This window comes from Buceros rhinoceros, unplaced genomic scaffold (genome assembly GCF_000710305.1).
Source record: "Buceros rhinoceros silvestris isolate BGI_N320 unplaced genomic scaffold, ASM71030v1 scaffold23074, whole genome shotgun sequence".
In the NCBI taxonomy this organism is placed as follows: domain Eukaryota; kingdom Metazoa; phylum Chordata; class Aves; order Bucerotiformes; family Bucerotidae; genus Buceros; species Buceros rhinoceros.
In genome coordinates, this window is record NW_010406810.1 from 6,679 (window position 1) to 18,626 (window position 11,948).

General features: G+C 40.5%; 1 protein-coding gene across 1 annotated transcript in view; it reads right to left on the bottom strand.

Moving 5' to 3' along the window:
• The window catches only part of NDST3 (N-deacetylase/N-sulfotransferase (heparan glucosaminyl) 3), a 55,393-nt gene that overhangs the window by 1,246 nt on the left and 42,199 nt on the right, over positions 1-11,948 (bottom strand). The window contains exons 6-12 of the mRNA XM_010134268.1: positions 9,191-9,373; positions 7,820-7,916; positions 6,841-6,964; positions 5,131-5,305; positions 4,534-4,704; positions 808-917; positions 136-238 (exon numbers count right to left, since the gene is read on the bottom strand). Coding sequence (XP_010132570.1) covers positions 136-238; positions 808-917; positions 4,534-4,704; positions 5,131-5,305; positions 6,841-6,964; positions 7,820-7,916; positions 9,191-9,373 — 963 coding nt within the window. The remainder of the gene's footprint in view (positions 1-135; positions 239-807; positions 918-4,533; positions 4,705-5,130; positions 5,306-6,840; positions 6,965-7,819; positions 7,917-9,190; positions 9,374-11,948) is intronic.

Consider the following 11,948-nt stretch of genomic DNA (forward strand, 5'->3'; position numbering starts at 1 on the left):
TTTGTAGGTAAAGGTATTCACATAATGAACGTCTACTTATTTTTGTCTTCTCTCCCTTCTTACGATTTTGCCTGTGTGCTGTCCCATGTGTGGCAACCGAATACCTGTAAAATGCCAATGAGCATAATGGTTTACCTCAGAATCCATAGGGGGGTATTTTCTACCTTTGCTCTTTCCAAGACACTTTGTTTTTCCTTCTTCCAGGAGCTGACACCAGAAACCTTTGTGTGAATCGAACCTGAAACAAGTATTTTGCAATGTAAAAGCTGTGAGATACTGCAAGGAGGGGGCATCTCCCAAATTTAGATTGAAGACCTGCAGTTATCGGTCTTACTTTAAGGGCAACCAAATAAAAATGTCAGAACCCAAAGGATTATTATTTTTGAGGTACGGAGTGGATGTTACATTCCTGACTGATGCTGCTGAATCTGTCTTGCAGCTAACATAAAAAATAGAGAAACTAATTCTCTTTCCTTTCTGTTTATGCATGTCAGCATTCCATGTTCCAGTAGTGGAAATAAAATTCCTTTTCCTTCTTCCAAAATTCATATGCAATTCTCACAAGGCAATATTTACTTTGTCCATTTGTCAGAGGTCTAATTCTGTGACAGTCAAGATCCACAGTGAGTGGCTGAATGACAGCAAAGCTAACCCTGGATTGTGTTCTTTGCCGACACTGGAGAACACATCCCACTGACAGCTCAAAGGACAAGCATGAGAGGCTTTATTTTGCAGTGAATTACTTACAGACTAACTGGTATTTTAGGAATGCAGGAACATGTGAAAATGATGATTAAAGTAACTCACGTTAGGGCTTCAGAGTAATTATAATGAGGAGAGACTCCCAGAAATTTCTGTACTTCATCCATTACAGTAGATGGGTCAGTTCTCAGCTGTTGTCCATCAATAATTAGCAACTGCAACAAATAAAATAAATGGAAGATTAATTTAAAATTCATTATTTCAAGCTTCAAACTGAAACTTCCACCTCTGTCAAACTCATGGAGAGTACTGCTCCCGAGAATAATAATTGGTCCTGTTTTAATTGTCACCGTCATTAATGACCTGGGAGCAGAGTAAATGGCATGTTAATTTAATCTGAAATGATACTAAATTGGAAGCTGTTGTGGCAACAGAGAAATAGCAGTGAAGGATCTTGAAAGACCAGAAATATTGTCGGGAAATTGAGTGAGATTTGCCTAGCCAAGGAAAAAAGATATTAATGTGTAGAGAAATAATCTATAATTCTCACAGAGACAAACATATACATACATACATACATTACAGTAACGTTGAAACGCTTGTCACTGGAAATGACCAGAGAGACAGAAACCACTAGGTAGATGCTCGGTGAAATGCCCCACTTCTAAACCCCTAAAACAATACGTAAAGGCAGGAAAAAACTTCTTTGACAATATAAACAAAGGCAGATTCTACAAGGACCTTAAAGCAGAGCTGTAGACAGATAAAGAATGTGCAACACGTCTCCAAGAAAGCAGGCACCGGTGGGTCATTTCTTCTTTCCAAGTGCTTGACCATATACACGCTCACAGTAGGCTACTTCAGACAGGGCCACCTTTACCTGGAGGCCAGTCTTCAGAGAAACAGACACCACCTGCGAATTTTATCAAATGTGGTGCCGTGCCCAAACCCTGCAGCAAGTTTGGGTCTTTGTAATTGTGGGAGGAGAAGCAAGGTCTCAGCTGGATCAGTCAAGCATTCATCTCCTGTCACGGAAACACCTCTACTGTTTCTTTAGGCTTTAGTGATGAAAAGGAGAGGGGAAATAGATTTGCAGATCGTTCAACAATCTCCTTCTGCAAGCAGTACTGAAGCTTGTTTTTATATTTCCATGCAAGCAGAGAGACTAAAATCAAATTAATTCCTTCCAGGACTTCAGGTTTAGAGGTTTGCAAGACTATGAGGTTTCAGAGCATAATCAAAAGAGAGAAAATGTCTCTTCTTTCGAAGCACCGGTCTTTAAGAATTATCCATATATAGCACGTAGAGTTAGACGTGGCTTAGTATCAGGCTGTATCAGGCTGTTCAGAAAGCAGGAGCTCACTCAGCTTTTGCAGTCAGATGTACGTTTACAGTCTGAGTCTAAAAATTAATTCACTGCTTTCCTAAGACATAAGCTTTGAAAACAGGCCTTAAGTGCTGCTACAGGCTTAAGCACTCTGAGATTTGCAAATTCTTCCCGTGTAAGACAAGTGTGCTCTTAGTACTGTTCTAATGGAAAGCAGAACCTTACCTATTCCTGTTGCTACTTCTACCACGTGCTGTATGCCTTGCTGACTTCACAGTCGACATTAAGACTTCAATTCCGTCACACGTGTTGAGACCCCCAAATTTATACAGCACTAAAAATTACAGATAGTCTAAGCTAGTCTGGGCGAGTGCTCTTTTGGTGAAGGAAGGATCTCATTTTGTAGTTAAGGCTGTACTTTAAAGCTGAGCTGATTTTAGGTCTGCATTATTTAACTGTCCTATGCTTCAGCAGTTCCTTGCTAACTGGTTTGGACATGGCTGACTGCAGAGCGTTGCTTCTGCAATGCAGGTTAATTCCTAGTACTTTTACAGAGAAAACATAAGGCTACCAGGGCTGATTCTTTGCTGTCACTGTGGGATGTAAAATCTGACAATGCATATTGTTCAATATTCACGAGCTACTTTTGGAGAAAAGCTAATGCAAACATAACGTAGAGAAATTCAAGTATCACGATATTACAGTATTGCGCATCTCAGGAAGTCTGCAAGGCTGGCCCAAAAGAGAGTATGTGGAGAGCACACCAACTAGATGCATCAGAGCTTCCTTGGCACACTCTGGGAAAACAGAAGGTGCAGACTCCAGCCAACTTGTTTCAGCTAAGTGAGTCCTGGATAAACAGAAGGTTCAGATTGCAGCCAACCTCCCTCAGCTGAAGTCATCTTTAAATGTTGGGTAGGGACTCGTGCCAGATGCACTGCTGATACCAGAAAAATCTATTCCAGAAATAAATCTACCAAGGAGATACTAATCATGTGATGTTGTCTGCCTGGTCTTGTATATCACATGATGTTCAGTGCTTAGGATGTTTTGAGGTTTGATCTCACACAAAGCCAGAAGGAGGCTCATGATCTGTACGTTACATGCCAACAGAAGCTTGCAGGGAGATCCGATTTTCAGGTTGCTTATGTGCCGCTTGTACTGAAACTCATGGGTCCATAAACACACACACTTTGAGGCTCAAACCTCCACAGAGAAACTGGTCTTAAAGAATGTATCGAGGATTCAGGATCAGTGATAAATACCAAACACAGATGATTCGGAACACCAACACGCCAGGCTGTTCCAGTGCGTGAATGAGTCCCAGCAGAGGCTCTGATAGGCGGATGCACTGTTATGGGCAGCAATGTGAGGAATTTTCAAAAACAAGTGTGCAACAGAGATGCAGTGCTGTGACAGTTACAGAAAAGTCATGCTAGGCAAAACATGAATTCACCTAAAAAACTGGTGATGCCTGAGGTGCCAAGCATGCTGATGTTCAGAAACGCTCTATTTGTATTGCTAACTAAACCAAATCAGAGACAGCCCTCTGGTCTTGAGGCCAAAGGGGACAATATGACTTGGACCCATATTGCTAAACTCTCTCACCTGCAAAACCAAATTGGTTGTGTCCTCGCTCCCTGATGCTAACAGTCCTTGTTATCTTTCTAACTGTGCTCTGGAACTGCTTGGCAAGATGCTTTGTGCTATGGGTCCCAGCTGTGCCAGAAGTGTGTGAACTCTTGCCCAAGTACAGATTTATTTACTACTACAATCACAGCCCAAGGAGGTTGACACAGTGGGAGACTACTGCATGAAAGGAGCAATAAGCAGGTGAAGACACCGATGCATTTAAATGTTAAGGTGTTACAAAACCACTAGATCACAACCATCTCCATGTGGTAAGCCCCTTTTTAGATGGACCCCAAAGTGTTCAGACTCCAAGACTCTTCATGACACATGCAGGGAAGGCAGTATGCCAGCTGACATCCCTTAATGTTGATACTTGCTACCACTCAGAGCAGACGGAAATATTATCGAGCAGCTTCCCTTTATTTTCCTTCAGTTTTTCTTTTGGGAATCCTGATGGACCTTCTGATATTAAAGAGACCACAAAGCACTGCATGCCTGATTCTCTTTTCCTCAACATTACTAACAAAGCGCCAGACGTACAGCAATGAAAGTATGAGCAAAGGAATACCAGATGCAAGTTAAAGGCAGTTCAGGGTACAAAGGCAGTCAAGGAGCAGCAGTGACATTTCTTGAGCTTCCAGATTATTCCTTGCTTTGTTTTGCAGAAGCAGCTCTCAGCTGTGAGGTGCTAAGACATGACATCCCTAGCAATGTCAACCAACTACTTAGAACATAGCTATGAACAATCGCCATCAATGTCTTAAAATGTGCTCTCGTACATCTAGGATATCCCTGAGGATCAGTAAAAGACTTTTACAGAGGCCATCTCTAGGATGAATATTAAATTAGGGTGTCAAGTGACAGTCATTCACCTGGTAAGGTGGGAAGTAAGTTAGCCATCTTTCAATATGGGTAGCATACCATCCAGGCGCCAGGCATCTCTTCTGGAGAGCTCTAAGCTCAAATGGGGCTCGAGGTCCAGCTGTGATCACCTGATAGAAGCTGAATTTTAGAGCTGCAGGATCTTCATGCGATCGCTGGTGCTGTAAAAGAAGTTACACTGTTGGAACTTTACAGACCACAAAAGCTGGGGAAATTAGACAAAACCGGCTGGTCTTACTGACCTGGCCTTACTGACCAGAATTTCTTTATCTTGTATTTTGAGCATGAACTGGATAACTGTGTTTATAAATGAATTTTTGTACGTGCCGATTACATTAAACTAATTGAGCAAGTAAGAATGTTTACACGCTTATATTACAGGCAGCCTTTTGAAAAGGTGCTTCCTGCTATTGACAGCTTTTCAGGTTTACATTGACAGATACCTGCCCGTGGGTAATCATATGCAGTGCACTGACTGACAAACAAAAGCCTGTATTATCCACAGGCTTTACACGGAAAGGATATACAGAGAGGATTCAAGGAGGAAACCCTGACTTGTGCCGGCCTGTGTTCTCCAAAGTGCGTACCTGGTACCAGGAATACGCCCGATCAGATGGGTCGATGAGGATGGTGATGATCTTGGCCTTGGGGATGAGGGAAGCAGCTCGCTTAGGGGCTTCCTCAGAATGGAAATAGTTGGCACTTTTCTCAAAGAGGAAGTCAGTGGTGACATTAGAAGGAGTGGGGAAGAAATCCATGTACCTAGGAAAGCAACATCGAACTCAGAATTACTTCAAAGCCACACAGAGGTTGACAACTGCCAAATAAGAGCAAATAGAAGCTTACATTATATTTTTGATCATCTTTTACTTAGTACTAGCTTGCTCCTTCTCACTACAAATAACTAGACATTGCAGCTATTTTTTGACAACTGGATGAAAATGTTACGATATTCACGTATTTTCTTAAAATTAGTGAAATATCACTTTCCAGCCAAAACAAACTACTATCAAAGTCAAAAGCAGAGAACTAATTTTCCAAATTTGGCCTTTTGCTGCTTTCAGTTACAGAGCAATACCGTAAGATCAAGATTCTGTATCAGAAGTGCATTTACTCTGTGTTACGGTGAAGGTAATTTCGCCCATGTTTAGCAGACCAGTTTTATCAGGGAAGTGGATACAGTAGGAGGAATGAGAGACACGGCAAAGCGGTCTTCTAGTAACATGCAAATGTTGATTTTGTGGACACACTGGCTCTCTGTACTCAGGCTGTCTCCATCGGTGTGGACTCACTATGCCTCCCTTGCATGTCATCTCAGTGACTTCCAAAGTCTGAACGGCAAGGAGCCAGCTTTGGAATTTCCAGTGATTCCACTGGCATCCCTCTATCGGTAATAACCCGCTGACTCACCACACTCTGTAGTGAGAACCTGCTGCAACAATTATAACTGTAAAACTAACTAAAAAAGAAATTGGATATTGACGTATCTGCACTAGAATCATGTAAGTGTTCACCCTGATAATTTTATGGATGAATACAAAGTCAATTTCCCCTTGAACTGGGGTGGGGGGGGAAGGACAAACAAACAAGATAAAATATCAATAATCTTTTACTGTGCTCCCCATCCACTATGGCACGTTACTGCTTTTCATCTTGTAGTGCTTTATGCTGCAGCACTTTCTGAAAGCAAGAGAAATCAAGAATGACCTTCTGGGTGTAGCTGTGTCTGGTGATTCCTGGCAGCCACAGTGAACACGGCAGCAGTGACACATTCTCTTTTTTAGCACCGCTTGCTAACCCTACAGAGACACTAATATTTTCAAATTACCTGATCTTTGAAAAACATTTTGAGAGGCTTTCCCTGTCCCCCTTTTACCTCATTGCTGTTTCTAAATCCAATTTAAAGGAAAAAATGCCTCTTCCTGATATTACCACCTTCTCTCTTAAGAAATGAGGTTTCCAGCAGGAACATAAGTTTTGCTCCCATATATCCAACTAACAATCATCACTGTCCCGACTTCAAAGGCACGTGTAAGGAGAAATACATATTTTGGTTTTGTTCTGCATATATTAACATATGGATATTTACTAGAAAGCCTCATAAAAGTGAGTGCATTTATGAACTTCTGTAGCAAGGTTGTTATTCACTTGCATTTATTCAGCATTTTAGAAGGTCACCGAAGGTTACTTTTTTATCTCACACTATATATAATCAGTTTCCATTACCAACGCTAATGTCATTTCTGTATTGTTCACAATACATAAACTTTTATATTTATACTAATAACCCATCTTACCAATCAATCCCCCTGTGGTAGTTATTTCTATTAAAGAACTGTACCTCCTCAAAGGTTTTTGGGCTGGGGGAGTTACTAATGATGGAAGGATGCATGATCAGGAACAAATACAAGGCTGTGGTACCTGCAAATAGGATAAAAGACCAAGATTAAAACAAAAATACATACACATGCATTTTTGGGGGGTCATACCCGCAGATGCAGTAAACCAGCTTTATTCCATTTCATTTCAGTGAGCAACAACACTGATTTATGTCATGTAAGAATCTGTGCTTGCTGTGCTTTTAAACTGAGGATATTTAAAGACCTGTAAATAGTTAACACAGAAACTGGACTGCCAATGCTGAAATCTGTTTTTCACACTTTTAATAATTGTGTTTTAAAAATAATTATTGGGTTTTTTATGAGACTCTCACAAAAATCATTAGAAAATCTGGCACTCCATAGCTACTGGGGATTGCTGAAGATGAAAGGAAGCATATACACAATTTTCTGATTACAGAGAAGAAAATTAACCATTAAGTTAATTTATAAACTACTGCAACCTTGCAATTCAAACTGTCCATTAGGAATTTCTTGACTTGAAATAAATACCATGAAATAACAAGTTTCTATGGACAAGACACTTGCAGGGCAGACAAAAACTTGCAATGAAGTACCTACACCATTTGAAAAAAGTCTGTCCTTTCCTCCTTCTGCTTTGACAAGATCTTGTCTATCTTGTTGATCCTTTTATCAAAGTGTTACTCATTTTCACATAAAGCCAAAAAAATCTGACACCCCCCTGAACCCTGCATTCTCAATATTTGCACTGGCTGTTGTTGTAACTTACTTTATTAAACTATATTTGGATGGTCTCTGAAAATAAAAAAATGCTATTAGATAATCGAGATCTCTCCACAGCAGTCTGAGCAAAAAGCGAGTATCATTTTTTGAATTTACATATAGCCTGTCCTGTTGAAATACGATAAAATCTCACCAGTTTTCTGGGGTCCTACAACCAAGAATTTTGGTAATCGATCACATGTTTTTTCTTTAGACCAGATATCTCTGTGCCGTTTGTCATCACAGGGGTTCTAAAACAGAGAAGAATAACTAGTAATTTCATTGGTAATCACATCTGAGAAAGTTCTTAAATAACGTTTCTACAAACTACCAATTTTTCACCAATGTACAAATATCCTTCGTTCATGTCTTTTCTAAGTAGTTCTAACTTTTTGAGTCCTTTGGCTACAGGCTAATTTCCATTTTTCAAATGGAAAAGAACTTTTAGAATTCATTGTCTCTTAACCTTATGCAAAATTCTTGACATTTCCCCCCCTAGTTCAGTGTTTTATTCACTAACACCATGAATTTCAAGATGTGTATGTAAGTCCAAATTTGCAGTCTCAGAGTCTAACTTGGCAATTCAGTATCCGATGCTAAGTAAGCAAAATGAAATCTATTTCCATGTTTGGTTTAATAGTTTGCATCTTAGAATGTTCCTACCAAGCCGCCTCAACAGGATGCTATTTGAGACACATATTATCGCTGTAGGGACACATGTGCCTACGGCACTCAGACATTCCATTGAATCAGTCTGCCGAGCACGCGCAAAAAGAACGTGACAGTGTCCCCTGCTTGGTGCAGCAGTTTCTTTTTAGGGACTCTGCTCTTGCTGTTGGGTGGTGGGCTGAAGATGTGTCGACTGCAAGGTCACTGCAGGCTTCAGCCTCAGCCGGTCTCCAACATTCCTGGTATTTTCTATTTGCTCACTTAGAAGAGTGGGATAATCAAGCAGCAGAGTTGGTAACGTCAGTGTATTAAGTGCTGGTAAACTTCTCGCTTGGGCAATTCGCAGCCATTTGTCAGTATCTTTCTAACTTATTTCTACTTGGCTAATAAATTTTAGCATTAAGGTAGCCATGGTCTTAATGCTCTTTTCTTTTTGTATGCCCTCTTCCTCTCACACACTTGGAGAAAAGTTCATTTCTTTAGTAGCCGATTGTTAAAATACTCATACGCATCTGTAAATGCTTCATTCCTGTTAGTTCCAAAAGGAGAAGAGAAATGACATGCCTTTCCTGCACTTCCCATGTTTCTAAAAGCAAGTGAAGTCACCAATAAAATGAATTAAAGATATTTTTAGTTACACATTTAAATACACGTTAATTTCACAACCTTCCTATGGAGATTTAAGCAACAGGGAAAACTCTCATGTACAGTGAAGCTTTGGTAAGCTGCTTTATGGAACGAATTAGTACATCTAAAAGTACTGCGGTTTTTCTTTATGAGAAACTGAAACACACAAATTCACAAAAACCACATCAAGACAATTTTTTCCTGATCTCTTCATCAGGAAGGTGCCTACCTGCCAGAGAGGGTCCTTTTGCTCAGGGAATAGTTCAAAGTACTTGTGAGCCAGCTGAACCGGAGGCAGAGTGTGTAGTTTCAGGTTAGTCCAGGTATGAACAAAGTTGGCCAGATTCACAAAGGTGTACAAGCCCAGGCGGTCATTTCCGTAATTAGACAAATGTGTCATGAAGATGCTGATCTTTAGGAAAGAAAACAAGCAGATGTCGACTCTGCGTATCGCTAGATGGCAGTGTAGCCACACGTCATCGAAACCAAACGCTCATTTTGCTCTTAGAGCTGCAAGACTTGGAGCACATTTGCGTGGACTATCCTTGCTCTTCCCCGAATTACATCCTCCTTCTCAAGTCAAGTCAGTGCGATCAATGAAGAAAACTGGGGAACAGGTAGTATGAGCTCTGTGTGATATGCGATCCTACCCTGGGGCTGTACAATATTTACAGCATCTTTATGTAAATTCACTTAATGGAAAGTACAGCAAAACCAGTATCTCAAGTGGAATACAAATGCAATATTAAAAATGTGAGTTCAGTTTTCATGGAAGAATAAACAAGTCAGAGACCAAGAAGACAGCTGACCCCTACTGCTGCGATTTAAATCTAGTTGCTCCAGCTGCAAGTTTTATAGGGTAAGTAGCTCATCTCTTGTGCAAAGCTGTTCTGCAAGCACTGGGCAGGCAGTCAAATCACATGCAGCAAACAACAAACAAAATCTGGAACCTTACTGAGTACTTTCAAATAATTGTGCATAAAATACTTCCAAACAATAATAAAAAAAGCTCAACATCCCATCAGTTCTAAAGGCTGCTTGTATTTTGCTAATCCAACACCTCACTGTGAAATTGCTGCTCGGCTAATTGCTCCCCACTACAGTCCCTGCTCCAGCTGCACTCCTCCAACTCCAGTGGAAGCAATGCTCGCCACCAAGGTTTGACAGAGGGCAGCGCAGGTTTGTGTTCGGGTGAGTGGAGCAGGAATACACAGACTGCAGGGACCGTCTCTCAAGGGCTGAGGTCTCAACCCTTGTTTGCAAAGTGACTCATTTTTAGTCATTTTTCACCGATGAAGCACTCTGTTCTTGACCAAAAATGTCACCCTCGCCTTTCCAGCAGTGATTTTTTTTAAAAGCTTTTTTTTTTTAAATAGGAGAACTCTCCCAAGATAAATTTTCCAGTCTAATTTCCATTAAAAAATTAGAAACATGACTCTTTTTATAAATAAATCTGCTAATGCCATGAATGGGCAATTTCTATTTAAAGTAAAACTCGATGTAAGCCCCTTTAAAAAGAAAAAGGCTTATCACGGCCGTAAGTTCTGAAATTTAGTTCAGACACTGAAGTTAATCTTTTGTAAAGGAATTCCAGCCTTCAATTTAAAAAAAGGAAAAAGAAAAGAATGACAAACTGGAATCTACAGCTGTATTCTTTTGTTTTGGAGTATTAAAAACAGTGATATAAAACCTTCAAAGCTACCGAACTTCTACTTTTGAACACCCGGCTGTAACACTGCAGAGCACTTCCAGTGAAAGGACACAGAAAATGTGCTTGATTACTGCTGTCATTTGGCGACACCTCTTGGCTTATAGAATATGCTGAGGGCTTCAGTTTGTCTGACTCAAGTAGAATTAGAAGACGTACACCGATAAACCATCAGGATACAATCTTTCTCTACATCTAGGAGTGAGACTGAAAAACCCGCCGCTCTCCTCCCTTTTGGGCAACCAGTAGTAAGTATTTTTGCCAGAAGTATAACCTTTTCAGGTTTCCTTTTTTATTTCCATTCTCCAAGCAGGAACAGACCAGCCATAAGACTATGTTGTTCTCAACAAAGATATAATCAGAGGGTCTCCATAAAAAAAGGTTAACTTGTTTTCTTGACAGCCTCTTTCTTTCCTACACGGGGGCTGACCTCTGACATTTACAATGTCAGTTCACCTGCCGGCAGCTCCTCACTGGCCGACAACTACAGCACTGCACGGGAAGAAAAAGCAAGAGAACCTGAAGGGATTGCTAGTTTGCGGAAAATACGTATTATTCTTTCCCTGAAGAGAGTATCACTGTAATTTTAAGAATGTCAGAGCAGATGCTGAAAAATTGGTCAGATGTAACATCATTAATAATTTCCAGCATATGAAACTCTGTTGATGAGGGGAAAATAAATCAGAGACCTTAGTTCCAATTTACAGTTAATTTTTTCTGTCAAATACTTCATGGTTAATTATTTAAACCAGGAAGAAAGATGATCAAATGTTGGGTTGGAAACATTAATGACTGAATCTTGTCGAGAAGTCCATACTTAGTGTAAAAAATCTATGGTCTAATATACAACTTATATCATAGAAAAGGTCTCCTTTACTTCTCTACGGCATCAAAAATATTATGGATCAGCTGAGACTATCTTCCAGGAAAAGCTGAATGAAGGGTTCTCCCCTCCTGTTCATACTGTACAAACAAATTCCTAGTAAAATCACTACTACTACCTGTGTAAAATTAGCAAACCACAATCCTGTGCTTCATAGGACAATGAAATATTGCTGATCCAGGACATTATTCACCTAATCTGACCTGAGATCTACTTTCTCTTGCTTTGAGCTGCAAAAGGTCTTCCCAGGCGAAGCTAGCAGCTTGCCTAACGATGAGGAGCCTGACCCTGCAATTCTCCGAGGAGGATGCCGGTCCACTTTGCACGCCAGGGATCCCTGTGGGAGGTGGCTTGCAGCGTGGAATGCCAACATGCCCACTGCCCTCTCCTACCCCA